This window comes from Phoenix dactylifera, chromosome 5 (genome assembly GCF_051530095.1).
Source record: "Phoenix dactylifera cultivar Ajwa chromosome 5, Ajwa_hap1_PhDact_Kaust_v1.1, whole genome shotgun sequence".
NCBI classification, from domain to species: domain Eukaryota; kingdom Viridiplantae; phylum Streptophyta; class Magnoliopsida; order Arecales; family Arecaceae; genus Phoenix; species Phoenix dactylifera.
In genome coordinates this window covers 38,155,232-38,182,141 of record NC_143194.1, presented here as the reverse complement: position 1 = coordinate 38,182,141, position 26,910 = coordinate 38,155,232, and the positions used below count along the sequence as shown (strand labels likewise).

The window sequence follows — 26,910 nt, the reverse complement described above, 5'->3', positions numbered from 1 at the left end:
GGTAGATTACCTTGTCAATGTGACCTGAATGGTTATGCAGAGAACATGTGGTGTACCATACGAAAGAATGGCTTGGCATGTTCCAGAAATACCTGCATATATGGACACCCTAGAAACTGCTGGGAGCTCTTGAATTTTCAATTGAGATATTTGTATATTTGACATGTGATGCTTAGGACCATATTTGATGTGTTCTCCAAATTAGATAAAGCCAATGATTTTCAAATTAGAACTCCAGCTATGAAACTCTTGATTTGCTCTATCTATATAACTTAGCAGCAGGAAGTGTTTGGTTATCGTGGAAACCTAATGAGATTGTGTAAACTTTTCTTGCAGTTACGGCATCTATGCCTGGCTTCCAATCTAAAACTACACATATATTGCTGGAAGATGAGGCTATGAACTTGGATTTCATTCTGAGTCCAGAAGATTCAAGCAAACATGAGGAAGTCAGGAACGAATGTGATTGCACCTGTGATGGCAAGGACAAGCTTGAGGTGGTTGAGTTTCTAAGGGGGATTAATTTGGGGATATACCTTCTGCTTTCTGTGATGTTCCTCATTTTCTGCTGTCTGTTGAGGAGGAAAACAATGTTTAAGTTTCTAAACCGGAGACAGTTTAATGGGTATAAAAGGTCAATTGTTGTGTAAGGCTTTGACAGAAACACGCGCATGTTGTAAATTATTTTTTTGGCTAGTTCAAGGCTATTTTGTTGCCCTATGGCATGCAATTTCCGTTGGGAATAGGCTTGATGGGATTCTTGTGTAAGACTTTGATAATAACATTCAAATGCTGTAAATTATCTTTTTGCTAACGCATTAACTGTTAACTTGACAACTGGTGATACTCTTCTACCAAAAAAATAAAAGGCCAGTGCGATGCCATCACGTTAAACCTAGCGGTAAATTTGATGAGATTTAAACCTCTTGTGGGGACGCACAAGGAAAACAAACTGCCTTATCTATTTGGAAAATGCTTCAGATGCCCGCATGAAGCTCCCAGAGCTTACGGCAGCTGAGCTGGCAACTCCATAATTAATTGGCATGTTATTTATATAACTCAGCAAGAAAATAATTTGTGCGCACATAAATGGAGCCGCATGCATTACTCTATCTATTTTGTGAAAAATTACTTGTCATTTAACTTGTTTTACCCCATCTGATGAGATCAAGTTAGGTTGCCACCCTGTTTGTTTATTAAAATTTTGTTGTCATTTCACTTTTTTTGCCATCAGATTAGATCAAGTTGGTTGCTTCTCTCCAATTAACAGCCAGCACATTGCTTGCGGGGAAAAACGAAGGGCAAACAGCCAATGCAACTGAGTCACGGTTCATGCTGCATTATTTTTTTATTTATTTGGTCCGCTAACATTATAAAATTTGCTGCTGCTTTCCCTAACAAATTTCAACAGCTTTATTTTCTTGAATGATCCCAAATTAAGCGTTCTTCTCACATATTTCTGGCTTTTTCCTTGGTGACCAAAGCACCCATCCGTTGCATCAACAAATCGAAGTCATCCTGCGACCTGATGAGGCTCAGACGAGTGTAGCGGTTATCCGCTCCAAATTTGTACCCTGCGCGGGAGATTATTCCTCCAGCTCTCAATACAGCATGGCAGTTCCTGTCTTCCTCCTTCTCGCACTTCAACCAGGCGTAAGCTGCCGAAAAGCCGTCAACCAGAATGACAAGAGAAATCATTAATACATGCTTTGGCAATGCTCGGGTCTAATTTCCATGAAAGCTATTAGCTATGATCGATGAAACATAAACATGCCGTGCAGGATGTTAGCTCAAGAATTTCAAAGGCGGATCGGAAAAAAGAGGGGGAGAGCAAAGATAGGATCGATCGGATAGACGCCTTCGAGTGAAGGGAGGTAATTAAGAGTCACCTGGAGAAGGGTCCCTGATATTTCCAAAGTAGTTGCAGTACTCAGGACGCATTTGTTGGAGGGAGAACCGGTCAGACGACGACACAAGCTTGTTCAATTTGTGCCACCTTTCCCTCATGGTACTAAATGCAAACCCAAAGATGCTCCCTGCCGCCCCTCTCTCTTCAGCCAGCATCGCTTTCAAGAGCTTCAGACTTCTTAGATGAGTATCCCTGGAAACACCCATCGTGTTGATTCCCAGGTAGCTCAGCATTCTCCTGTACACTCCTTCATCCTTCACGATCGCCCACCTGCATGCCGAACAAATAAAGCATGAGACCACCTCCTGAAACTCATACACAGTCCTAGAGCAGAGTCTCCGATGCTTTTACCCGAATCTGCTGCCGGCGTGACCTGTGAGCTTGGAGATGGTGAAGAGCATGAGATCGCCATCAGCCGGAGCTTTGACTGCCGAGAAGTGAGGCCAGTAGTAGGCGTGGTCGTAGATGACGGATGAACCTTGAAGAACTGGTTGCTGCAGGCGCCCATCTGGGTTGTTGGGAGATGTCACAAATTCGATAAAATTTGCCGCAACTTCTCCACCCATCTTTGACGTGACTCCTTTCCATTCATACGCTCGGGAGTTGAAGAACTCGGTCTGCGTCCTATAAACCTGAACGTCGAAGACAAGACCCAAGCAGCCATGCCATTAGGAAGGAACTTGGCGACATCGTTAACAGTCATACTGGAAGGTGATTAAGATGGAGAGGCGACCGTATAGTAGGGAACGGATGCAACAACGCTGGCAGGTGATGATGCCGAGCTGTTGGGAGAAAGAGCATGGACTGCTGCATTGATCAGCTGCGTGGATCCGGCCCCAAAGACGATGAATCTCCCATCGGTGATTGCATTTCCTACATGCGAATGCAGTCTTCGAATGTGTCTCTCGAGTTCGATGGAGATGAAGTAGTCACCATCTGTTTGGTAGCTCATGCGGTGCCAACCGGCCACAACAACTGCACTGCTCGCTGCATGCTGCCTCCAGTATGGCTCCAGGAACAGGGGATCGCCACTGCAGCAGTCAAATAAATAGCGTTTATGAGAAATGAACAATGCGAAGAATGGCAAGGCCAACAATGATAGAAAGATGATGATGAATCTTCTATTGTAGACTAGGATCATCTCTCTCTTCCTCTCTGCACACACACACACACACACACACACACACACCATATATATTGCTTTCATCAAAGCAAGTTGCAAAAAGCCTAGGTGCTCTTTTGATCGCTAACTAGGAAGAGAATTACATTACATCTAAATCAGGAGAGGCTCTATATCATTATTTCTTCTGAATCTGTGCAAACTGATATAATTGCACGCCAAGAAAAAAAAATGCATGTTGTTATTGTTAACTTTGAATGTCAAACTTTTTGCGTGCATGACTGATATGAAACATGTTTGCTTCTTATTTAACACCGTTTCCTGTAAGCCTAAACAATAAGATATCAATCCTACTTGGTTTCCTCTTTAACATTGAAAAACTAGTGCAAGATTTTTCTTGAGATAAATCGGTCGATAGATAGGTAGAGAGAGAGAGAGAGACTTAGTTTATAGGCAAGACTATAAATTAAAGATATTCTATTGATATGTGTAGTGATGTAAACTCGAAAAACTAATGCGAGAAATTTATATAGACATGACTATAAATTAAAAGATATCTTACTGATATGCTTATTGATACAAATTCACCAGTTTGCGACCGAATTCAAGAGCATAATTTGAGATTCTGAAATGTTTTAGGGTGCACACGGCACTGAAATGAATTTTCCCTAGTTGATATTGAAAACCAGGAAAATTCTATCCATCTAATTCAACACCAAGAGCCCCACCTTTCAGCATCAGCAGCACAACCCTGCACAAACTCCGAGCAATCTTGGCCTCTATAGCATGCATTACACTCGCAGACATGTTTGCCATCGACGAGAATCCCGTCCACAAAGGCTGATCCATGCCCGGAACACGAGAGAGCTGCAACAGCTTCAGCCTCTGTGGCTGCTCTGCTGCTCCAGCTTAGCTCAGGCGATTGGAAGAGGGCTCTAGAGATGAAGAAGAAATTCAAACATGGAGAACATAAAAGCAAGAATAGACAGAAGAGGTATTTGGAGCTGTAGGCCTTGGTATTATTGGACTCTTTGGGCCCTTCTATCAGTTTAGAGAGGTGGGATGAATCCATATTTATTTGTTTTATTTCCATTAGTTTTCGAGTTCTATGAGGTCCTTTTATGTTCGAAGCTTTAGCTTGCGTGGAACAAACACCAATCTGCAAAGAAACCATTCAACACCCGGAAACTTTGAGCAGGTGCCCATTTTGAATACTAGATTAGGAATGACCACTTTGATGAAGCACCAGATCAGGATCGTTGACTGGACCCAATAATCTTCAGATCAAGGCGGAGGAAATGACGGCCAATAAGCTAAAGCAAAAGTCAGCATCGGCACCATTGAGGCCGTCATCTGCTTCGTTTCAGGAGGCACAGATGATAATAATATGATTCGCTTCTTGGTGCGGTTTCTTTGACCAATCTTTCTGGTTTACGTTCTCAAATTGTGTTCGCAGGTCATGAATGACGATAACCATTAGTATTTCAAAATAGACTGCAGTTCAACCCATTGCTTCCAACTTGTTGCATCTTACGGGAAATTGTAAGCTTTGAAAAGTAGTCTATGAAGACGCTAAAAATAATCAATTGCAATGTAAGAACAACCTGGAATTGAGTGGAGATGGCAATTTGTTTTCTTCTGCTGCTGCTGCTTTTTTTTTTGTGGGTGTAGAAAATTGTAAGTTTTGAAAAGCATTGATGCAGGACAACCTACCAATGCAACTTATTATGATTTCAGAAATCAGTAAGCGTTCACAAGAGTAACTTAAAATTTACTGGTTGCTCATTTTTATTTGGAGTTAAGGTACGAGATTAATCAATATAAGAGATTAGATTACAAACAAGTATTATAGTTGTTCTGATCCTAAAGTAATCTGATCATGGAATGTTGAGAAACTTTCCGTTGCTAGAATGTACTAATTGAATAACAAAGATTTTTAAAAGGGTTGGTAGGATGGGTGTGGAAATGAATGAATCTAAGTTTTGAAATTTCAGCAGCAAGGTAAGTTTTCAACGGTATAGATTTCATGCAAGAGAACTTAGAACATAAATCGGTGAGCAAATCCAGGAGGAGGAACCTATTACCTGTAGGGAAGAAGAGGATCAGAACCTTTCATTGGTGGATCCTCAAGCAATGACGAAGATGAAGGTTGCTGCGCAGAAAAATTAGCAAGTTGATTTGCTGAATCTGGATCGTTGCGCATTGGGGATGAATGCCAATGAGATGATGGACGGCTGGATGACGACCCGCGGAGGAGGGGCTGCTGCTGATGCACGAGCTGATGTTAGATTTGAAGATGGAAGGCTCAGATCAGAAGGAAGAAAGGATCATGTGCAGGCAAATGAAGGAGGAATCCTTTAGAGACTAGGGCTCCTAGTTTGACGTGGATTGGGTTGGCGTGAGGACTTCCTTCCTAAACAAAGGGTCCTTCTTAGATGGTTCATGAGATGAAACCATGGGAGAGGCGTCGTGGAGAATGAAGTACTTATTGTTCAAGGAAAGAGGCGCTTGGAGAAAGATCCTATTCCTATTTGGATTAGGATTGCTTGTTAATGGAACGCCTTTGATGCAGAAAAATTTGATTCTTTGTTAGAGCAGGAAGACACCAAAATAAGAAAGAAGGTTGAGAGGTGTGGGAGAAGAGAAGAAAGAGGGGATCACCACACAGCATGAAGAGAAGGAGAAGAGAAGCCACGCACGGCTGAAGAAGGGAGAAGAGAAGAGAGAAGGAGGCGGCCAAAGAGAAAGGAGTTTTCATTCAATCATCAATTGCCCAAAGAGAAAAGCCTTACATCAAGTCAAATAATTGATAATAATCACATAATAAAGTAACAACAGGTTGTTCATGCAAAAACTTGCTTTTACCTTAAAAAAAAAAAAAAAAGAAATATAAAGGAAAGGATGCAACTATGCAGATAAGCCTATTAGACCAAAAGAGCCCATGGAGCAGGAATCATTGGCTTGAATTTCAGAAGCAAAACTAAGCCCCAACAGAACAGGGAGTGGTGTAAACAGATGATAACACCAAGTTCCGACCCTCAGCAATGATAAATTTAAACAAAGCACCAGCAAATATTGGTAGCTTCCAAAGTACAAGGAAAAACCACATTATTTAATTGCCAGTCGCAAGAAAGCATTGATCAGCTAAATGATCTTTGTTGTTCAGTATCCCCAGTTGTCATTACGGATTTCATCATCAAACTTCTTCTTGAGCTCAGGGTGCTTCTCGAAATACTCATCAGCCGTCATGGTGCTAATCTTCTTCTGCACAGGATATGAGGTTTATGAGAATCAATCACATCACAAAGAGCACTGCAAAAAACTGATTATAATCCAAAAAAGAAAGTGGTTGGTGTAACATGGATTCAAGCTATTCTTACCTTCATCTCTTGAACCTCAACAATTTCCTTCTCCAACCTTTCTGACTCCTTCAGAGATTTCTGTTCTGCTTCTTTCAACTCCACCAACTGAAGATTAAAAATATATATATATTTTTGTTGTCTCTTTTTTCAGAGATATAGATTGGGAGAAAAAAAAAAAAAGGACAGTAAGGTAGACTATCTCACCAAAGCATCAAACTTGGGCTTGTATTCTGGAGTCACAGTGTCAACATACTTGGGGATCTCTATGCCTACAAAAGGATGGCATTTGCATGAACTCATTAGTGCAATAAAAGATGAATCACCAATAAAACTGCAGATATGCATGAGACAAGAATAAATTAGTAAATTGTGATATGAGTCTAAATAGAAATGCTTGGCGATTCATAAAGCCAAGCCAAATAGTCGGGACAATGCTTCAAGTTTAATCAATTATGGTTGTGGTAAATTTCCACTAACATATAGAGTGAAATCTTATGGCACATCCATCATATTACTGAAATGAACCTCCAAAAATGAAGGGTACATTAAAGAACTTCTTAGTTGGTGGGTTCAGACCATCAAACCCATGAGTTCACATCCAAGAATCAAGCCATTGATCAGACAGATAAAATCTGAACAGATACTTCTTGGTTATTTTATCTTGACCCAAAATATGTTAGGCTTTTAGTACAGTAAATTCTAGAAAGATGGCATAACTCTTGGCATTAACTTCCAGACAAACGAAATGTTTAGGAATCTAATTTCCTCAAATTGCTGAAGAAAACTAGAATATGAATCTTTGAGACCAGATCAGCAGTAGGATCAATCAATCAAATCCCGTTCAGCATCCAGTATGGAGTGAAAAAACTGCTCTTAAATATTCTGATGGGATAAGCAGCAGACCAACTTGATGGTTGCCCATCTAGACATAGAAGATTGTATGCAGTTTATGGATAATAATGAAATTTTCCAGCTCATAAAATGTGAAATAAAAATTAACTAAAATCTGTATATTATAGATGATCCAAGCACTACTAATACTTACTAACATGATAGTTAAACGTTAGAGGCAAATAATATTCATCCTCCAAGCACTACTAATACCTACTAGGGCTTCCATCTCTGAGACGGAAAGAGAGAGGGGAAATACAACAAAGAAGCAGATGAAAGTGGAGCCATACTGTAAAACAGGTGGGTGGCCAGATTTCTTCTCTGACAGAATTATTGTTTTCCCCTTCCAGACCAATCAAAAATTTGTTGCACACCATAAGTTTCCAAATGTGACCTTCCAGCTGAATTGACTAACTAATAACACTTTCTTCTACAATTAGGCCTCTATGCATTTCTAAAATTAGAATTTCCCCATTCACTTCCACATAAAGGCCTGTAACTACTTCTAAAACATGTCAAGTTCTGACTGTACGGCGACTATCACTTTCAACCCAAACACATTACATGCTCAGAAGATGCTCCACTTGCCAAACCTGCCAAAAAGAAATCAAGAAGAGTATTAGGCATATCTCTCCCCTTTCTTCGTCAAGATATTATGTCGTCCTCTCCTGAGCCTCCCTGAAGACTAGAGGACAATGATGTGCCTTCCTCCGCAAGATTCATAACAACCTCCGACAAATCATCTTCTCAGACAACCTACCAGTTCTGGAATGAATAATCACCACCATCTACTATGCACTGAGGTTCCTAAGACAGCATATACCAATCTTAACAAGTCAATTCCAGACAAGTTAAAGCTAAAGCCCTTTTCAAATGAAGTATTTTGATGTCCACATTGGTCAATTCTTTAAAGAACTTATAACACATTCACAACATTTGTTTTCCAAGATATGCCAGATATGCCTATATCCCAAATAAAACCAGTGAGCAGGTTGCCAACTAGTCCCTAAACTGGGTTGAGGCAGGCCCTCTATCCTAATGAAAGTGATTTTAGACAGTAAGACTAGTGGGTTGACGTTATCCTCAATGTGGCATTCTCATAAGCATTGTCAGAACATTTGGCATCATACCAAACATAAAACCATTATAAGTATCCATCAAGACAAACTACTTAAAACCTTAAAGGACATTTTTACATATGCATGGAGGGACAAAAGACAAATGATTACAGAAACTGAATTTGAAATAACTTTGACATATTTAGTCATGGATAAGTGATTGATAATTGCAAAGTTTTAAGCTTCATATTCAACATCTTATCAAGATTTTCACATGTAAGGCAGATGAAATACATGTAGAATAAGACATTTCTTCAATTTCATAGTTCTTTATAATCTAAATATTTTCTCTTTACCAGGGTTATTATGAGAAAAATATAATTGTATGTGTGTGCATGTGTTTCTCATTCATGCAGAGGTGCCATTTATTTCATTTCCATAACTTGCTTTTCTCATATATGACCTATCATTGTGGGCTTATATATTGTCAAGTTATACATACATGCATACATAGAGAGCCAAGGTTTCTGATGCTATGTCATAAACCATTATAGTGTCTAGAAAAATCGACACTTCTAGACATGACTTTTAATATTCAAGTTCTTCATAACCCACCATTTAATATACTCATCTTGAACTTCAAATTTTTAGCATAATTTTCCATTTGCAAACTCAATTTATATTATTTACTGGCTGCTATAAGCATTACTGTCCTCTTATTTGTGATTTGGAATCTTGAAGTTCCCATTGCCAGTTCTGCAGACACCATCTTTTGGTGCCAAAGCCCATGCACAGAAATGTCCTTTAATTGAATTCATGCCATTGTTATTTCACCTCAAGATACTCTTATATATCCACTGAAGCTGAATTATCTCCCACATCATTTATGCAATGACTGTACCTACTTTTGTCTTCATAAATTTTACTGTATAAAGAGAAACTGAATAACAATTTAGTGACCTTAATTCTGTACTTTAAGCACAAAAATATAAGCTGAATGAATTGCATCTATATCCAGATATTATCAGATATTATCAGATATCCATCCAAATTTGTTTCTGTAATTGAATATATCCATATACAAATACAAATTACAACATCTGAACTGATATCTATGTCCATATTTTGTACCCAGCAAAGAAAAGCAAATATGGATATGGATATACCAACATCCAATCCATATCCAAATATCTAATTCCATCTACAATTCTATTTAGTTTCATTGAGCTGTTATAAACTTCCAGTGAAAATAAGTGATAGTATCAACAGATCTTTGGTTTAATCCTCTTTTCGTGCAGTAACATTTTTGATTTAGTGGACAGCATCCTCAATAATAATCCGTTTTTCACTTCAAAACATGCTAAGTAACTTTGGAGAATTATTAGGATCCATAGAAAAAGTCAGATGACTAGATGAAGGCAATTATATCTTCAAATATTTATCTTAGGAATAATAAAAAAGGGAGGCTTACATACTTAAAAATAGTTAAAATAAAGTAGAACAATAGTTTTATCCATAAAATTTAAAATCCAATTTATATCAATATTTTTCAGTACCTGATTCATATCTGAACCTATCTATGGTTACAAATTTTAGCATCCATCTAATATTCATACCCGGATTCATATTCGATAAACAAAGCAGATAGAGATATGGGTCTACCAATATTCTATCCGTTTTCAATATGTTTGCAGCCCTACTTGCATCCATATTGTATGTAAGCTTAAATATACATATAGATCTTCATAAAATGCCAAGTTTATAATGTAACAACCAGATTTCTTGGTTACAACATGAAAACCATAAGTCTATCTCATGAAATGAGAATATATCCTCTAATCAGATACCAGTAACGAGAAACTAATTTTCCGATGTTCCATGAAGATTATAAGTATGAAGAAAACATACTCTCATAAGCCTCTTTATACATATCCACCAAGCGAGATCCAATTCCTTTTCTATAATATTCCCAGTCGATGGGTTCAGGTTCCTACATGAGTAACAAGAGAATAACAAGTAATAGTTGTCAGCGTATTATAACATGCGAGCTAGAAATTAATATACATGAAGCAAAGAGGACAATGCCCTGTTTCTAGAGTTGGGGGGAGAGAGAGAGAGAAAATCACATCTACATTTCAAAAAGTAACCTTACTACTTGTCAAACTAGTTATATAATCAATGAACTAATTAAAATAAAGGGAATATATGTGCCTGAGTAACACTGATGCGTATGGATACACCATCATTGAACTATAGATGGCAAAAGAAGCATAGTATCATCTTCAGCATCCAGCTGATATTCTTGAGAAATATTGGACCCTTGAAAAAAACTAAGATGAGTATGTTTGTGTGAGATCTCATGAGCCTGTATACTTCACATAAAATAATGTTAATATTTACATGCTGGCATACATAAGCCTGAAGCTCATGGTCAAAGGTCTCTCTCTCTCTCTCTCTCTCTCTCTCTCTGTGACTGTAAAGAATATATGGATGCAAATTTAGTAGGAAAATTACAGGAAAAAAAAAACAAAATATTGCACTGGTAGAAAAAATAAATGACTGACTAAAAAAACTGTTTTTGTTTGCTCTCTCAAAAAGCAGAAAGAAAAACAAATGAAGACACTCCAGTGAAACAAGAATCAAAAATATGGCTTATTTCCCCTGGAGTATTCTTCAGAAAAGCACAAGCACGGAGGCCAACCATGGATAGAAAATCAGGACTTGTGGGAAGACCCGGTTTGCAAAAGGCATGATTTGCTTTTCTTTTTTCTGTCAGTATACGAGTGAATCAATATATATATATATATATATATATATATATAGGTTTCGATCGTGATGGTTAATACAAGTAAGCCAACAGTGGACCAGGTTGGCAAGGACCTTTTTCCTCTACTTTTAAGAGATTTGAATACGGCATGATTCGGTGTCGAAAAAAATCACTTTTTTTTATCCTTGAACACAAAACATCACAGCATCTCGAAAGCATACTTTCGCAAGTTTGTATTAAAATTAAGTTCTCGGACCAGATCATCCGAGCACAAGCCTCTCAACTGGGCACGATCGGAACACCATTTCAAGAAATACATCGGAAACAAGAAACGGAAGCCCTATGGAAGAATACAGCGAATCTAGGAAAGAAACCCTAGATCCCAAAGCATTCATGGAATTGAAAAGAAGCAAAGAAGGACGCGACCGGATGAGATTACCTGGCTGAACTTGGTCCGTAGGGAGTGGTTGACCTCGTCGAAGGCGCGGCGGAGGTTGGCGAACTCCTTGCGGGCCTCCTCGGAGACGAGAAGCTTCGCCATGCCCTCCCAATCGATCGACTTGGTGGCCTTCGCGGCCGTCTCCACCACCTTCTTCGTCCCGCTCCCGCTCATCCTCGCTTCCTCTTGTTTTAGTGGGGAAGGCGGCGTTCCTTCTCCGCTTCCGCGATCGCTTCTTCCAATCTTGAGGGCAGGGGGAGCCCGAGGACATGGCAAGGGAATGAATGCGGCTAAAAGAAGGCTCAAATGGGCCGGACTGGGGTCTCGGCCTGGTCAATATACTCTGTTGACCCCGAGAGCCAGCCCGACACTGGCCGGCCCACAAAACGAAGGGCAGCATGGGCTTGCAAGACAGTGCGAAAGGGCTTATCGGTCGATTTGACCTGTAATTAATATTGGAATCCATATAACTCGGTGCAAGTTTGATACTTTGAGAAGAATTGATCAAATTCCCTCCCGTCCTCCTCCTGATTAAAAAAATGCAGTGAATCTATGAGTCCTCCATCGACATTAGAGAAATTGGTTGACTCGACTAAATCCAGCTAAAATGATCCACGTATTCCTGCTCACTTTAGGTTTGATTAGCTATAATTCTGACTCAATGTAAGAAATTTGCAAAGTCCAGCAAACAAATCTGATAGCCAAGGAATCATTTCTGCAATCCTATTGTCCTTGAATGGCTCTCCATGCAAGTTTAATGAATCTTTCAAGTGCAATCCTGTCTTGCTCGCTAACTTAATCAAATCTGCTGTAGCATAATTTTGTGCAAGTCTATAGTGGATCGATCTTGTCTCGATCTATCCTTTGTACATGCGTCATTGAACCTTTTGATCATAATGGCTACCCATTTCCTCCCATTCCCTCTGGCCTCTCGTACCTATGCCCCATATTAGCGCATATCCCTTATTGCTTTTAGATAAAGTCCCTCTGCTCGACGCTTTCTCATCTTCGTAGAATTTATCAACCTGAGATAAAATGAGAGCTAATGACATATATGATACATACCATGGGCATGTAGACTCTTGTCATGTAGCCAACTCTTTTTCTCTGACTTTCTTCATGCATCAGAGGGCATTTTTGTTTTGTTTGTATGCATAGTTGTGCATGTATTTCTTTCTTTTAATACATGAGCTGGGTAAATTGAGTTTTCAAATTTGGCCTGAGTTCCCTCTGTAATGGAATACTCTTTTGCTGTGCTTTGCTGTAGCATCATGTACTATTCAATTTTGACACCATATAGGAAAAATTGCATCCTACAAAACTGTACATGGTAAAAACCACTACCATTATTACTCCGTAACAATTTCAAGAATCCAAATCTACTTTACTCATCATTAGGGTTCTTCCTTGTTAGAGGATATTTATCATACTTTGTTTTTTGTGCAGCATGCTTAATCTGCTATTTGATCTATGATTGTAACTAACGTCGGTAGAACCGGTACTGGGCACCGTATCGGTTGCCCGGCGGAACGAGTCGGTACACACCCATACCATGCCATGCCATTCCAGGCCAGTACCGACACAGTAGAAGGCCGGCCTCGGCCGGCCTCTCTCTTCCTCCCTCTCCCTCTTCTTCTCTTCCTCGCTTTCTCTCTCTCTCTTTTTCTTTTTTCTTCTCCTCTCCGGCGGCACTATCTCGATTTCAATATCGGAGACGTTCCGGTCCGTCACCGGTATGGCCTGGGATGCCCCAAATCAAGGGGTTCGGGATGATTTCGCAGGCTTTGATTATAACATTTACTCTATGAGAGTTTTGTGCATGATCCTGTGCAAATGTTATTTGGCCTGAGTCAGCTTTTTAAGGTAATCCAATAGCTGATGCTAGAAATAAGGCTCTTGTTAAACTTGGTATAAACACAAAGTTGTTTTTTTTTTTTTTTTTGTACAATGGCGGCTCACACACGATGGGTGTGGATGCGGCCAACAAAATCAGAAAATAAAAAACTATGTAAGGGCTCCGGCACAGGCTACGATCCATCTAGATGAAACCTTCAGAGTGGTGAGCCGCAAAGGAAGCAACCAAGCCGGCGGCACCATTTGCCTCCCTATAGATATGGGTAGCCTAGTGAAAGCTACACTATTCCAGTAATCTGTGAATGTTGTGGAGCAACGGCCGGTCCTCGCCTGCGCGTCCTCGACCCTGGATCCACTCGATTACCATGGCCAAATCCTCCTCGTGAAGGAAGCGGTCTGCGCCCAATATCCACTTAGCATAAAGAATACCCTCTCAAGCGGCTCTAAACTTAGTGCACACGACAGACGAGTCGAAGATCCGTTGACCCTCCACTGCCGCTAGTCTAGTGTTGTGATTCCTGATGACGAAGCCTACACCTCCATATCTCCCGTTCTCAGCCATACTGCCATCAAAGTTCATCTTAAAGAAGCTAGGGAGGGGGCATCTAGGATACGAGCACAATCCTGGACCACAAAGTTGTTTTCAATGATATTAGTACATGCTGCACGCGTATCAGACTGCTTGCTGGTAGGAGATGGCATCATTAGCGGCTGCAAGTGCAAGTGCAACTGGACTGTCTGGTCTGAGTCTGATCTAAATAATCCAATCATATCTGCATCCAAAATTCAGATGCATCATGTGGACCTCCCCCCAGTGCGCGACCTACATGACTTCAATCTGTACCCACACAGAAATCCAGCTTGTGAATGCTCGTAAGTCGTGGACATTTCAAGCACGCAAATTCCAACAATCATCAGACCAAACAGCCAGCATGCAGCATTTTGCTGAGCAGATAGGAAGGTACACTGGCATTGAGATTTGATAAACATCGGATCATGCAGAGTCAAACGTCACCCATAAAAACTGAGAAAAGTCAGGTTATAGCTAAAACCAAAATGGCATTAATCGACTACCTTGGCCTTTTATCTCCAGAATTTTGACTATGAAATTTGGTGGATATTTTTACCTTGCTATTCATCAACACGTCCCTAATGTTCTGTGACTGAACTTTGCTCCCAAGGGTGTTCCTCGCAGAATTTCACACTCCCAATAAAGTGAAATACCAACTACCATTACCAGACAACGAAATATCAATTACAACAGTCAGCTTGTCTGAAACAGTAGGAATTTATGCAGTGGTCTCAGATATAAACAAGACAATTACATTCACAGGGAAACCTAGAGAGCAACAGAGAAACACATCCTAACAGTCAGCAAATAACAAATACAGTTCAAACATATGTGTTTGTCAACACGTGCCAAAATGAGAGCAAATGTGTAATCCATAACCCTACTTGAGCAGAACACCCTTTGCTCCATTTACCAACAAAACTGGACTAATAATATACTGGTCACCATCTTCAGTTGCAAATAAGTTTTGCTCAGGGAAGTCTTGGACTTACAGAGTTTCAATTGCAAATATAGGCTTCAGATCTGATTGTGACTACAGGTTATAGAAGAAAACAATATGACTGATGGCCTATTTTTATTCCTAATTGAATTGTTTAAATAACAATTTTGTCACATAACATCCCCTGCCGCTGAAACAGTAAATCATCTCCAAAGGGAAGAAAACCCGCATCATCCAATACCGTGGTTGTGGCTAAGGACATCCTTTTTTGGCATCACTGCTGTTTTGATGGATCAGATTTTGTATCCTCAGTGGAACCCCACTGGGAGGCTAGCCGCTTTGTCCTCTCTAGAACACTGAAGAAAATTGAACCGCCAATACCAATCCATAAAACTCTTGGTCCAATACCCTGTCAAAGAAATCAAATCATATGAACGTAAAAGAAGTTCAATCCTTTTTTACCTTCTGAAGTATTCATCTTTTTTTGATAGTAGCATCCTTATTTGGTACATATACAACATGTCTACTTCATATAGCATAAATCTTCCAATTGGCACAAAACTGAATGATGGATTATGGAATAATGGGTCAGAAACCATATTAATCTATCAACAAAAAGGATGATTTAACCTAGCCTGATGTTAGTTATCAGATGCCTAGATCATTGTGTATAGCATTCAGTCTGTTAATACCACATGTACAAATGGTTTGATTTAATTACTTCAATTGCAGAAATTACGTTAGTATAATTAACATAAGCAGTCTTTGGTACAACAAAAAAATGCACAAGACAATGGCTCCGGATCATTCCCAATTTTACATCCTAGAGACAAGATTATCATGATGAAGCCTCCTAACAACCTTGCTATACTGGCAATTTGTGTTAACCAAGATTAAAAAGTACGTGCCAGTTCAATAGGTAATGGGTACCCAAGATAGCTGCTTTTGTGGTGATAAGAAGCATGGTATATTGCCACATAATATACTACTGGGGGTATATATGGGTTTCTAGATTGACTAAAGGCAGAAAAGCACAAGATAATGCGATCAGACCTTCAAGAAAGCAGCTGGACCTTCTTCTCTGATAATAGTCTGAGCACAATTAAGCAGCCCATTGTATTGGTTTGCCGAGCCCTGCGACACAAGCCCGATGAACAACTAAATTTCAACAAGGTTATTACACATAGCAAAATTTAAAAGAACAAACAATTCTACCTGAACCATCAATCTTGTCTTCATTACATCAAGCGGCGTAGTTACAGCTCCAGTTATTGCACCTGTAAACATGAGAAATTCTATCAACAGAGGCAAAAAAGATAGAATTTTGACACACTACCTAGAAATTTATTGGTGCAATTTTTAAGTGGATGCACATGACTAATATTGTAATTGTGCATGTACATGCAAGCGTTAGTTGTTTCCGGAATGATGTGACTTGATAAGTGATATAATAGTTAGCTGCGTAAACCAACGGTCTACTTGCACTTTGCTGAAGATGGCCAACTACCCGATGGGTCATCTTCCACAGTACATCCAAGTAAAACCATGATGACTCATGCAGAAGTCATTTTCATGACAGTGAAAGTCATAGTTAGGAAAAAAAAATGCCACAAGTAACCTTCAGGTTTAAGACTTTTTGGTACTAATTTTTGGATAGGCGCCCTGAATCTGAGAATAGAATCCATGTGTACAAAACATGTCTGGCATTAAGAACACGAAGTTGATAACGGAATTTATGAGGTGTAGTGTAGACGAGTTATATACATCTAGGTAACAGCGCACAAGGCACTAGAAACAAGACCATCGAAAGGATTTGGGTGTACCAGCAAAGGCACCAATTACAGCATTCTCTGGATCATTTAACTCTCTCCTTGCCTGCATGAACAAGAAAAATAAAAGAGGAAAGAAGAGGGCATTAGTTTTTAGGTTACATCTTCCCTGGCGCCATTCCCCATCTTCTCAACACAAAGTTCCTGTACAGGAATACAAGTCAAACAAGAAACATTGGAAACAAACTAGTCTATCTAGCTTCTTTCAAACCATATGATACAGCATCATATATTATACTTTCTTTTTTTTTCTGGGATAGAGATGAAGGCAACATACTTTATTGACTTATGGTACGAAGAAATCTCATGGATTCAACAAGAACCTTTTTCCTTTGAAAACTCATATGCCTAAAAACATGAGCACCTTTAAACCCCAAGATACATATCCTTGTCTGCAGACAGGACACATGGTAAAACTCCAAAAGATTAAATGTAAAAGATCATCACACTTTCCATGTAAATGCATTACATGGACTATCCTAATGAACAAATTCATCTAAGACAATTTCTTGTGCGCTTGTACATCTATTCCATAAAGAAAAGAAGCAATTAGGCTTAATTTGCAAGATGAACTTCAAAAGTTCATAATAGTGAGGTCTGGAATTGCCTTAAGCTTTCATCAGCATCATAATCATTGGAGGAAGATTGGATCAAGCAGCTAAATGACTATTTCATGGTATTGTTCCTTAACTTTCAGATTAAACTTAGGAGAGGTAAGGCCTTTCACCTTATGCTCTTCACAATTGCACCAAAAGCTTTGAGAGAGACAAATGCTTAGTCCGCTTGCACGATAGATCCTTCTAGATAATTTGTCGCAACTCCCAAATTTCTTCACTAACAAATCCCTTGTAAGAAGAAGACTTAAGAGGAATTCCCAAATATCTGATGGGAAGGGAAACAATCATTGAACTCAAAGCTTCCACCAGAATCTTAACTCTCCCCCGATGCCCATTCAACCTCCCTACAAATTTCGAAGTCACATCAAACAATGAAGCACAAACTTGAGACTTCAAAAAATTGTTCAAATTTTTCTTTTAGGTAGCTCAGCCTCCACTGAGATCCAAATTCTCAAATCTTGTTCACGCCCTAAAAAAGGAAAGTACTATTTCCAACATTGGACAGGTGGCGTGCAAAGCCAACCAGTTGCTTCATGAGCACCTTGAAACCATTCGATGATGTTGTCAGTTGGAAATTAGATGTTTTCAAATCTAGTGTGTGTCAAGAATTTTAAGAACAGGAAATAAATAATTGACTAGGATCAACTGAATATAATTATATGAATGGCATGAATACTCTTTCTACACCATGTAAGAAGCACTAGCTTCATTACAAAGATATCTTGAGGCAGATAATAAATCATCTCCAACAAATGAGTACAAATGCAGTATGTCATCTTACAAAAATTAGTTAGTATGAAGCATACCGCAATCTTATATCCAATTCGAAGCTGCTCATATATACAAAATTGGATGGCATCAAATGGTAGATCTCGCAACAGAAAGGAACTGTATCCCTACAAACACAAAAAGGAACAATGCCAAGCATCAGATACATTTAAAATCATCACATGGCCTCAAATGCTGTTATAGTTGTTAAGTATCTATAATGACATGAAATTAGCAACAATATAAGAGGTCACAAACTCAATTAAATAAAAGCATAAGGACATCATAAAATTTAAGTTAGGCTGAACACAATACATACAGCATAAAGACCTCTGAAACCTTCTTTAGCAATGATAAGACGAACAGCATCAGGCGCAGAGGCAAACTGCCCAGTCTGCATCCTTTGTTTGACTACCTGAAACATGGCAACAGCAAGAGTGAACTTAGAGAAATCTTAGAAACTCTACCAAAAAAATATGTACTTACCTCTGTAGGAACACGAATAAGTGAAGAAGCAGCTCCTCCAATGGCACCTGCAGTCTGAGTGGAATTTTTCATCTTAGCGAAACTAACAGAAAAGTAACATAATTCCAATAACATCTTAATGCTGGTCAACTAAATCTAAAATAACAATGTCATCTATATCTAGTTTAAGGGATATGTTGCATTTAATTGTCAGCAAGCCATGAAAAAGCACTGATAAGCCTATTTATTGTGAAAAATGCCTGTCAGCCAGACTCAGGAGTTTAAAGCCCTACCAAGCTTTGAACAACAACCCAAAAATATAAGCCACTTTACAAAATTTAATTACTAACAGAGTTGCACCCATGGTTTGCCGTACCGGCCTGAACCAGACGGTACGGGGCGTACCGTACTGTACGGTACTGGTTCAGTACCAATACCTAGTATGTGTGGCATACCGACACTCGGTACACCAAAAAAATTCCGTTCTGTAGTACCGACACAGTACTAGTGTGATACCAATGCGAGGTCTGGTACCAAGACGGTAAACCTTGGTTGCACCGATGTATAATATGTACTATACACATAACAGATTTTATACTATAAATGGATCAGAATTCAATTTCTGAATTCAACAGTGCTAACACTGTAAGGACATCTATACTAAATGAACATCTCGCTCACATATGGAAGGAAATTTGGTGGGCTATAGAAGTCTGCAGTATCATGGATGACTAAAGTAGACAAGTATTTCCATAGGTATCAAAACTTCCAAACTAATAGATAGTGCTCGTTCTAGGGATGGAAGATCCAGTCCTGAATATGGGTACAAACGCAGTCGACAGAGCAGTAATCATCATGTGACATCAAAATAATCTCCCCAAGTAACAAGTCAGAGAGATCATTGGAGAAAGAGATTGCTTCTATTGAGTTATGCAATTAAGATTCTTTAAAGTAGAAAATGCTAATCGATTGCTCGAGCATCCTTCTTCCCAAATTACAAGAATAGAAGGACAGGCACAAATATGAAACAATAATGGAGTTGGCAAACAAACAACTATTTAATTATAATAGATACTGATTGAATAAAGATAATGATAAATGAATATGATACTTATGGAGGAGTTGCATGGACTTATTCCGAAGTAGCGAATTACCAGGATTATTAGTTGTGCAAATACTTGCAACTTCTCATAAGTAACTAGTTCGCAAAATGCTTGGAACCTTTGATCAACTTGGGGAACGCATGTAATGAAGGTTGAGAAATAATAACCGGAAAGGTGCTGTGTCAGACATAACGATGGGTTATAGCAAGATCATAATTACAGTACTAGGGATAAGAAACAAGAATGAGTGGTGAAGGTGGGAGTTTTACAGAAGTGGTGGACCAAGGGCTGGTCTTTTTGCCATGTCCTCCTTACACTTGTCATAGTAGTCCGGGCGGTTCATATTGCAGAATCCCCATGTCTCATGCTATACATTGCTGCTATTCATGTGGGTGGTGCTGCTAATTCTTGAAGCATTAACATAATCCAATGCATATAAGAATGTATAAATACAAGTTGAGTAGGCGTGTAATAAGCTACAGAATGATTCAAATCTTGCATGACGGGGAAACTCCTGGTTTCCCCACAGAACTGGACATGCCACGTCCAACATAGTCATAGTAGCCATCTTGATCAAGTGTTCTAATACTTTCTTGGGCCGCCCTTTTATCTATCTTTTATTTTTTATTTATCTTAGAAGTTTTATTGTTTTATTTGTTAAAAAATTATTGGACTCTTCAAGTAGCATATTTAGTTTTATCAAAAAAAGTAGCATATTTAGTTTTATCAAAAAAGGTAGCATATTTAGGGTGAATTGGCCTTATTTATTGTACTCTAAGGCTAATATTTGCTATGGTCAAAACCTATGTAACTCTGCTTGTATCTATTTTCTTTTCATTGTTATTAGTAAGTACCTAAAACTAGCTTCAAGTCGCTACGCTTGTTCCCACTAAATTAAATTTAAAATATTTTTTTATAATTTTCACATAATTTTTATTCACACCCCCCAATGGGTACTTCATATGTTTTTTCCAACCTGAGAGTAGTATCTTGGTCAGAATAGTTTTAAATTAATTTTGATATTTGGGTGTAGATTTGGGTATTGCCAAACACATCCAAAATTTATCCATAAGAAACACTGGCCTTGCATATGTGGTGAGCAGATAGTTTTTGTAAATCTTTAATTCTTTTAGATAAACAGAGATTAATGCATATGATACTTTCTCTTTACAATTTAATCTTATAAACTAATTCTACCTAACAAGAAAATATATTATGCTATAATGACGTCATATACTATCCATTCTGTTGGAACAAGAATTTACATTCATGGACATAATTAGCAATAACTAATAAATGAGAAAACATTATACAAATGCAAGTTACCTTCCATCAAGCACATAACAGAATATTTCTAAGACAATTGCTGGAAAATTTCATGAAAAACATAAAAAGCATGAAATAAATGAAATTAGTATGCACTTACCAGATGAGCAAAAGCGCTAAGATTTGCAGGAAAAACCTCTAGTAATTTTCGCTTAGTAGGTTCATATATACCCACAAATACAGCAGATGCTCTGTTCGATAAAAAGGAATATTAATTTGCAAATTGCAGAATTTCAAAGCAATAATAGAATATGAATAATGCCATATCTGAACATAAGAAAGAATTCTCCTAGCTCTCAATAAAAAATAACAGCAAATGAAGCTATAAGATGGGCAGCAAACATTTGGAAGAACTCAACCAGAAAAGACTAAAGAGAAACCACACAAACTAGGGTTTCTTTAATATTATCCAAGAACAATGTTTCCACAGAAATATCAATGACAATGCCTTTATATAGGACAGATAACTCTGTAAGTATTTCCACATATGCAAAGAGTGATGAGAAGAAGAAATCAAGACAGCTAATAGTGATCCAGCTGCAACATAGAATTTGAAACAAAATGACTGTATACGCAAAAGCGCAAGAAAGAAAGAGGTTATTAGAAAAACGGCCCAATGGATAACACTTCTATTTAGATAAATTCATGAAGAAGTAAATCTATATTATCCAGCTTAGCATGAGAAACCTATAACTTGCGTTTAAGATACTCACGGTAACACCCCAGCAAGATTGCCTGCCAATCCTGAATAAAGACCTTTCCAATAAATTTTGCTTCCACCATGAGCAGCCTGGGAGGGAAAGAGATTCCCCGTTTAAAAGGACTTTACCATATTGTTTCAACAAAATGTTATCTCAAGTGGAACAACCATAAAAGCCCAGACTTGATATTATACCAAAAACAAAATTAAATATAACCTTAAGGCAAGCTAATGACCAGCACAGGCATGGAGTTATAACATATGGAAAACAAATGGAAAGTGAAGCAGAACATAAGGTAGATCAATAGAAATGAACATTATAGTTTACAAGATTTAAAGATCATATGATGCCGCATAAGCTTCTTTCATATTTTCTATGTGAGGATATCAAATGGGCAAGCAGAAGCTATCGTGATACAAAGACAAAAGCATGTCAAAGTTTTGCTTGTAGACAGGACAGTGGTGGTTGATTTGTCAGCTGCACATGCAAAAAGAAAATTATTTTTATCTCACATCTAGAACATGACTAGCATCAGGAAATTTGGAGTTCACACTTGTATACAGCAAATTCTAAGTAAATCCAGCAAATCATGGAAGGAGTTGTTCGAAAATGAAACCACCAAATACAACACATCCAGCTTGTCCAGTTATAGTGCATCCTGCATATCAAGATGGATCTGGCAATAAACCCAGAAATGCAAAAATTTATTCACTCAAGCAAGAACCAAAATTACAACCAAAAAAATCCTCCTTGCCACAGATAAGGAAAAGCTTGATATTAATTAAACAGTATCTTTTCATTTCTCCATGGGGTTCATCACAATGTTAGCACAATCCTCCCAAATGGGGCTTGGACAATAAATACTTACAGGAGCTATAGCACTCTTGAAGGATCTAAGCAAGGTTTAATTTTACAACCAGATGAATATTTTGGAAAAACCATTTCAATTCTTGAGGATTTAAAGGAAGAAGTGATGCCAAAACAGGTATTAGCCAATGTTGAAAATCTGTCCTTCTTAGACAAAAAATCTATGGTTTTGTCTGGAATGCTGTATTTTTGGATGGAACTGTTTGTCTGAAACAATGGAACGTCAGCATTCACAACCTACCTTTCATATTACAGAAACTCGTTCAGAAAATAATAACTGAATGGTCGCTACTATAAAGTGTAAGGTCAAGAATCCATCAAAATTAGTCTTGCATCTATCAGCAACACAACTTGGCACATGGAGGGCTAATGTATATAAATGCAGTATGCAATCCAATAAGACATTTACCTCTGGCATAGAAATATCTACTGACATTCATGATTTTATCAAACATTACAGATTGTAACATCACGTCCAAAACCGTTAAGAGCCATAACATTTCTGCAGGCAGGCTAAGAACAGTGATATAATAGTAAAAGAAAAAACAATAACAAATGCTTTCTGGATGATTAGCCTGCCTGAAGCCGAGTCTTTATCGTATCAATTGGATATAAAACTGTTTCGACAACAACACCAGCAGTACCTCCAGCTATAATACCCTCTGAAAAAAACACAGATATCTACTTTAAACAAAAATAAGTGATATGTAATGTAAAAGATATTTACGGTGAGATATGGTTCCACCGCAAAAGCATACTATAATACTAATATACTCATGAGAGGATTGCTCAGATGGTCCTCTCATCTTTGAAGTCAATGATAGGCCATCTAAATTCAAGATTCAGACTGTGTTTCCCATGTCGGACCATGCCGGGTGCACTATACCATACCACAAAACAACCCGTACTAATATTGTACTAGAATGGTACTGGTATGGGTACTACAACCCGTAGTGTGAACCTTGATTTAAACCGTTGAACATGATATAGCGTTACAAAAAAAATATATCTAGAAACTAAACTTCATATATTTTGATGGTCTATGACCTAATCATCAAGAAAGTATCAAAATGAACATCTTTAATGGCATGATACCATATTTTACTATGATCTAATCATCAAAACATAGTGAACCTAAATCTGTCTATGGTTTAAATGGGTAAATTATGAAGGGAGGGAGGATCTGCATTCTACTTTCACCCATGCCAAAAAAGGCAGACTGATAACCCGATGCACTGCCAAGGTCAGGGAAGCTCACCAGAAACATTTTTACCATGCTTCCACTAAAAAGAAAAAGTACTCTTCACGGGATCTCTTGTGGAAAATTCAACTCTTCCAAGGATGAGGACAATTTATGTGCCCTATCTTGTATTTTACCATACTAATGCAGTTGATATAGTTCATTTTCGTACCTGATTTGATGCATAGGTTAGAGACCACCAAAACATATGAAGTTTGGTTTCTACACATTTTGTGTGGTATAGGTCATGCTCAACAATTTGGATGGCATATCATTGATTTTGAAGGTGGGAGGAGCATCTCAACCATCCTCTTGCGAGTAAGCATCGATACATTCACACATACATATGTTCTTCTCCCTTATCTCATGAATCGACATGCACTTCTAATTGAATAACAAAAGGTTATAGAACCAGAGTGCTTTGTTGCATGTTCTACTTTTCCATGTGTGGATGTGTGAGAATAAATATCATTACATCCATGTGTGAAATATTTGAAACTTCAATAATGGGTATAGATCTATGACTTAATAAAAGTATAATGCATCATTAAATACCAATCATATATTCACTGTAATGTACATTTTCTTTTCTTAAGGTAATCTGATTGCAACACCACGATCTCATGATTCCAAACAAAGAAAGACCAACATGTTAACCTAGAAGTTGAACCTTTGCATCATATTTGCTATTGGATTATTGTACAATTTATTTAGAATTTTGAAAAGCAATTCTTAAGCCTGATAATGTTATTTTACTTCAGATGGTGACATGTCTATGCAAATCTTTTATTGATGTATATGGTTTGACCTCCTTAAAGCAAGGCAGACAGTTCAACAAGCCAATTTCATTGTTTCATTTTAAAACATTGTAGTACAAGTCTTGAGCAGTCAGACAGGAATTATTATAAACAAATTTATAAGATGCAGAATTTACCACAGAATACGCGAAGAAAATTCAATGGCTTTTCTCCTCCCACAGTAACTGATGAAAAGGGCATTGGTGTCTCCATTATAGGGTGATGGAACTTACTTGAGGATGCATCTACAAAACCAAAAAATGAAAAATAAATAGCCTGCTTTGGGGGGAAAATGGTGAGAATAAGCATGATCTTTTTGATAACACATGAATATAATGGCACCAACTTCAGCTACTAAAATTTATTATTTGATCAGGTTCTGTAACACATACAATGTCTACATGGGTACAAAGACTACATGCATCAAAGACTAGGCATGCATTAATGAATCCCGAGGACTCCTATCTGCAAAATGGAGGATATTCGTTATAGAAAATGAAGAGAATATTTGTTAAGGTTCATAGCAGATGATTAATCTGTTGTGTCAAGGGCCAGGAAGAGTTTTAGCATTCCTCAGAGGAGTACAGAGAAATGTTATGCCTTATTGATGACAAGTAGGTTTCTTTATGAAGAAAATATAAAATAATGGCACAACAGATAACAACGGAAGGACACAAAAGTATCAAAAGAAATCAAGCTTTTATGCTAATATATTACCAGGTATATTAAAGTGTTTAGTTGTGTTGTTTTACGCTTCCACTCTATATACCATCATATCAGTAAAAAATTTTATCACCAAGAAAGAAAGGGAAAAAACCAGATAAGACAAGAGCTTAATCCAAAATACAAAGCCTCTACCAGTCATGCATCACAATTAAAATCATCCCAGAAATGCTACTTATAACACTCCAACCAAAGTATCATTTGTAGATTATATCTTCCTTTATGTGATTACTATGCAAAACAGCAGAAGCTACCTGATGAAACTGCAGAACTTGTAGTATCGACAGCCAATATTGGAGGGCCCATCAAGTTCCAACTATCTGCACCTGGGGTCAACAAAAGATAATTTTCAACTTGAACCATCACGCATCATCAAACTCTTCATAAAATGTGAGACTTCAGTTTCATTATCAAAGGCGGAAAATTCTATGCACATAAATCAAAAGGAAGATTATAGTGATTGGTTACAAAGCTAGGAATTGAATAATTTCAGGGAGAAATCCTGCTCTAATAATTGTTAGATAAGGCATATTTTTGTCAAATTTATGACTCTGAATTAATAAGCATGAATGTACTGTCATAGATGTCAGCAAGAAAAGAAAGAAAGAGAGAGCGAAGAAAAGAATAGCATTCCCATCGGTACTATGTCAAAAAAAAAAAAATGTCATACATTATATAGCATGACCATGCAATCCTTAAAGACTGAATACATCCGTCAGAAGCATTATTTATTAAAAACTAACCAGATTAGCATTTTAAATTAATGCCTACAGATAGAGAATTGGAGATGAAGAAAAAACAGCATGATCCACATCTGTCTGAAAACTAAATTGAAAGACACTGTTTGAGAGCAATTTGTACTACCAAATATACCCATTATAGGAAAAAGGAAACGAAAGAAAAAAAAAATGATGACCAGGAATCTTTCCCCTTTGCAGTCCACCAAAAATGACATTCTTGGTTCTATCATCACAGAAACTTCACGAAAATCAAATACCAAAGAAAACGAAAATAAAAGAATTTGTCGCGAAACGCAACCTCTGTAGATGCAGTTCAAAACCATGCCCACGAAACTAAATTTCAAAGAAATCCCTTTACTCAGTAACGCCTGGAAATTAATCTATAAATTAAAAAAGATACAGCTTATAATCAAATCGTGTCACCAAACATAGACATCAAAGATCAAGAAAGGAAGAAAGAAGAAAGACAAAGAAAATGCGCCCCAGGTTCTTCCCCGATTACATGGTGATGGTGTTCTTCGTCATATCGCTCCATAAAGCTCGGAAAAAAAAAAGCATCGATTACAGAATTCGAAGAGAAGATAACAAGAATTTTGCCACGAAATGTAAAATCTTGCAGATATCGCCGCATAAAAATAACGTAAGTTTACCTTTTTGGAAGACCGGCTTTCTTGGAAGAACGGCCTTCTTGGGAGGACTGCAGGAAGAGGGAGGGACAGAGCGAGCGAGCTGTGGATGTGAATCGGTGAGATGGGGTGTTAAGAGGGGATTTCTTGAGGGTTTTGGTTGGCGGCGGCTCAGGTCAGGTCTGACTTCCGACCCA

The 26,910-nt window shown here is 38.1% G+C and overlaps 4 protein-coding genes across 5 annotated transcripts in view; 1 reads left to right on the top strand and 3 right to left on the bottom strand.

Annotated features, from left to right (window-relative positions):
• Positions 1 to 814, top strand: part of SOL1 (carboxypeptidase D) — a 34,781-nt gene extending 33,967 nt beyond the window's left edge. For both annotated transcript variants that reach the window (XM_088722754.2, XM_008795246.5), the window contains one exon: positions 337 to 814. In XM_088722754.2, the coding sequence (XP_088578880.2) occupies positions 337 to 650 (314 nt within the window). In that variant the 3' untranslated portion in view covers positions 651 to 814. The remainder of the gene's footprint in view (positions 1 to 336) is intronic.
• A 33-nt stretch (positions 815 to 847) lies between these two features.
• Positions 848 to 5,832, bottom strand: LOC103709751 (tryptophan aminotransferase-related protein 4-like). Its single transcript, XM_026805680.4, has 5 exons — positions 3,758 to 5,832; positions 2,643 to 2,940; positions 2,261 to 2,541; positions 1,890 to 2,179; positions 848 to 1,658 (listed from the first exon to the last, which is right to left on the bottom strand). The coding sequence occupies exons 1-5, from the start codon at positions 4,201 to 4,203 to the stop codon at positions 1,450 to 1,452; spliced, it is 1,524 nt and encodes a 507-aa protein (XP_026661481.4). The 5' UTR covers positions 4,204 to 5,832; the 3' UTR covers positions 848 to 1,449.
• Positions 5,833 to 5,973: 141 nt separating this feature from the next.
• On the bottom strand, positions 5,974 to 11,829 carry LOC103709753 (ATP synthase subunit d, mitochondrial). The gene is made up of 5 exons (XM_008795250.6): positions 11,547 to 11,829; positions 10,249 to 10,330; positions 6,596 to 6,660; positions 6,410 to 6,496; positions 5,974 to 6,293 (listed from the first exon to the last, which is right to left on the bottom strand). The coding sequence occupies exons 1-5, from the start codon at positions 11,718 to 11,720 to the stop codon at positions 6,192 to 6,194; spliced, it is 510 nt and encodes a 169-aa protein (XP_008793472.3). The 5' UTR covers positions 11,721 to 11,829; the 3' UTR covers positions 5,974 to 6,191.
• Positions 11,830 to 14,669: 2,840 nt separating this feature from the next.
• Positions 14,670 to 26,842, bottom strand: LOC103709754 (S-adenosylmethionine carrier 1, chloroplastic/mitochondrial-like). The gene is made up of 13 exons (XM_008795251.6): positions 26,738 to 26,842; positions 25,602 to 25,673; positions 24,762 to 24,869; positions 23,167 to 23,249; positions 21,733 to 21,809; positions 21,120 to 21,210; positions 18,612 to 18,665; positions 18,445 to 18,540; positions 18,164 to 18,253; positions 16,735 to 16,786; positions 16,127 to 16,188; positions 15,965 to 16,045; positions 14,670 to 15,320 (listed from the first exon to the last, which is right to left on the bottom strand). Exons 2-13 carry the CDS (start codon positions 25,651 to 25,653, stop codon positions 15,186 to 15,188), a joined length of 981 nt encoding a protein of 326 aa, XP_008793473.4. The 5' UTR covers positions 25,654 to 25,673; positions 26,738 to 26,842; the 3' UTR covers positions 14,670 to 15,185.
• Between the last annotated feature and the right edge of the window lie 68 nt (positions 26,843 to 26,910).

Coding starts and splice junctions, on each gene's coding strand:
- LOC103709751 (XM_026805680.4), bottom strand. CDS start 4,203: ATGGTTTCTTTGCAGATTGGTGTTTGTTCCACGCAAGCTAAAGCTTCG. Junction 2,941..3,757: donor TGTGCTGCTGATGCTGAAAG/GTGGGGCTCTTG, acceptor TGACTGCTGCAG/TGGCGATCCCCTGTTCCTGG. Junction 2,180..2,260: donor CACGCCGGCAGCAGATTCGG/GTAAAAGCATCG, acceptor TTCGGCATGCAG/GTGGGCGATCGTGAAGGATG.
- LOC103709753 (XM_008795250.6), bottom strand. CDS start 11,720: ATGAGCGGGAGCGGGACGAAGAAGGTGGTGGAGACGGCCGCGAAGGCC. Junction 6,497..6,595: donor AGCCCAAGTTTGATGCTTTG/GTGAGATAGTCT, acceptor TTTAATCTTCAG/TTGGTGGAGTTGAAAGAAGC. Junction 6,294..6,409: donor TTGAGGTTCAAGAGATGAAG/GTAAGAATAGCT, acceptor TATCCTGTGCAG/AAGAAGATTAGCACCATGAC.
- LOC103709754 (XM_008795251.6), bottom strand. CDS start 25,653: ATGGGCCCTCCAATATTGGCTGTCGATACTACAAGTTCTGCAGTTTCA. Junction 18,254..18,444: donor GTTTCAGAGGTCTTTATGCT/GTATGTATTGTG, acceptor TTGTGTTTGTAG/GGATACAGTTCCTTTCTGTT. Junction 16,046..16,126: donor AGACAAGATTGATGGTTCAG/GTAGAATTGTTT, acceptor CTTGTGTCGCAG/GGCTCGGCAAACCAATACAA.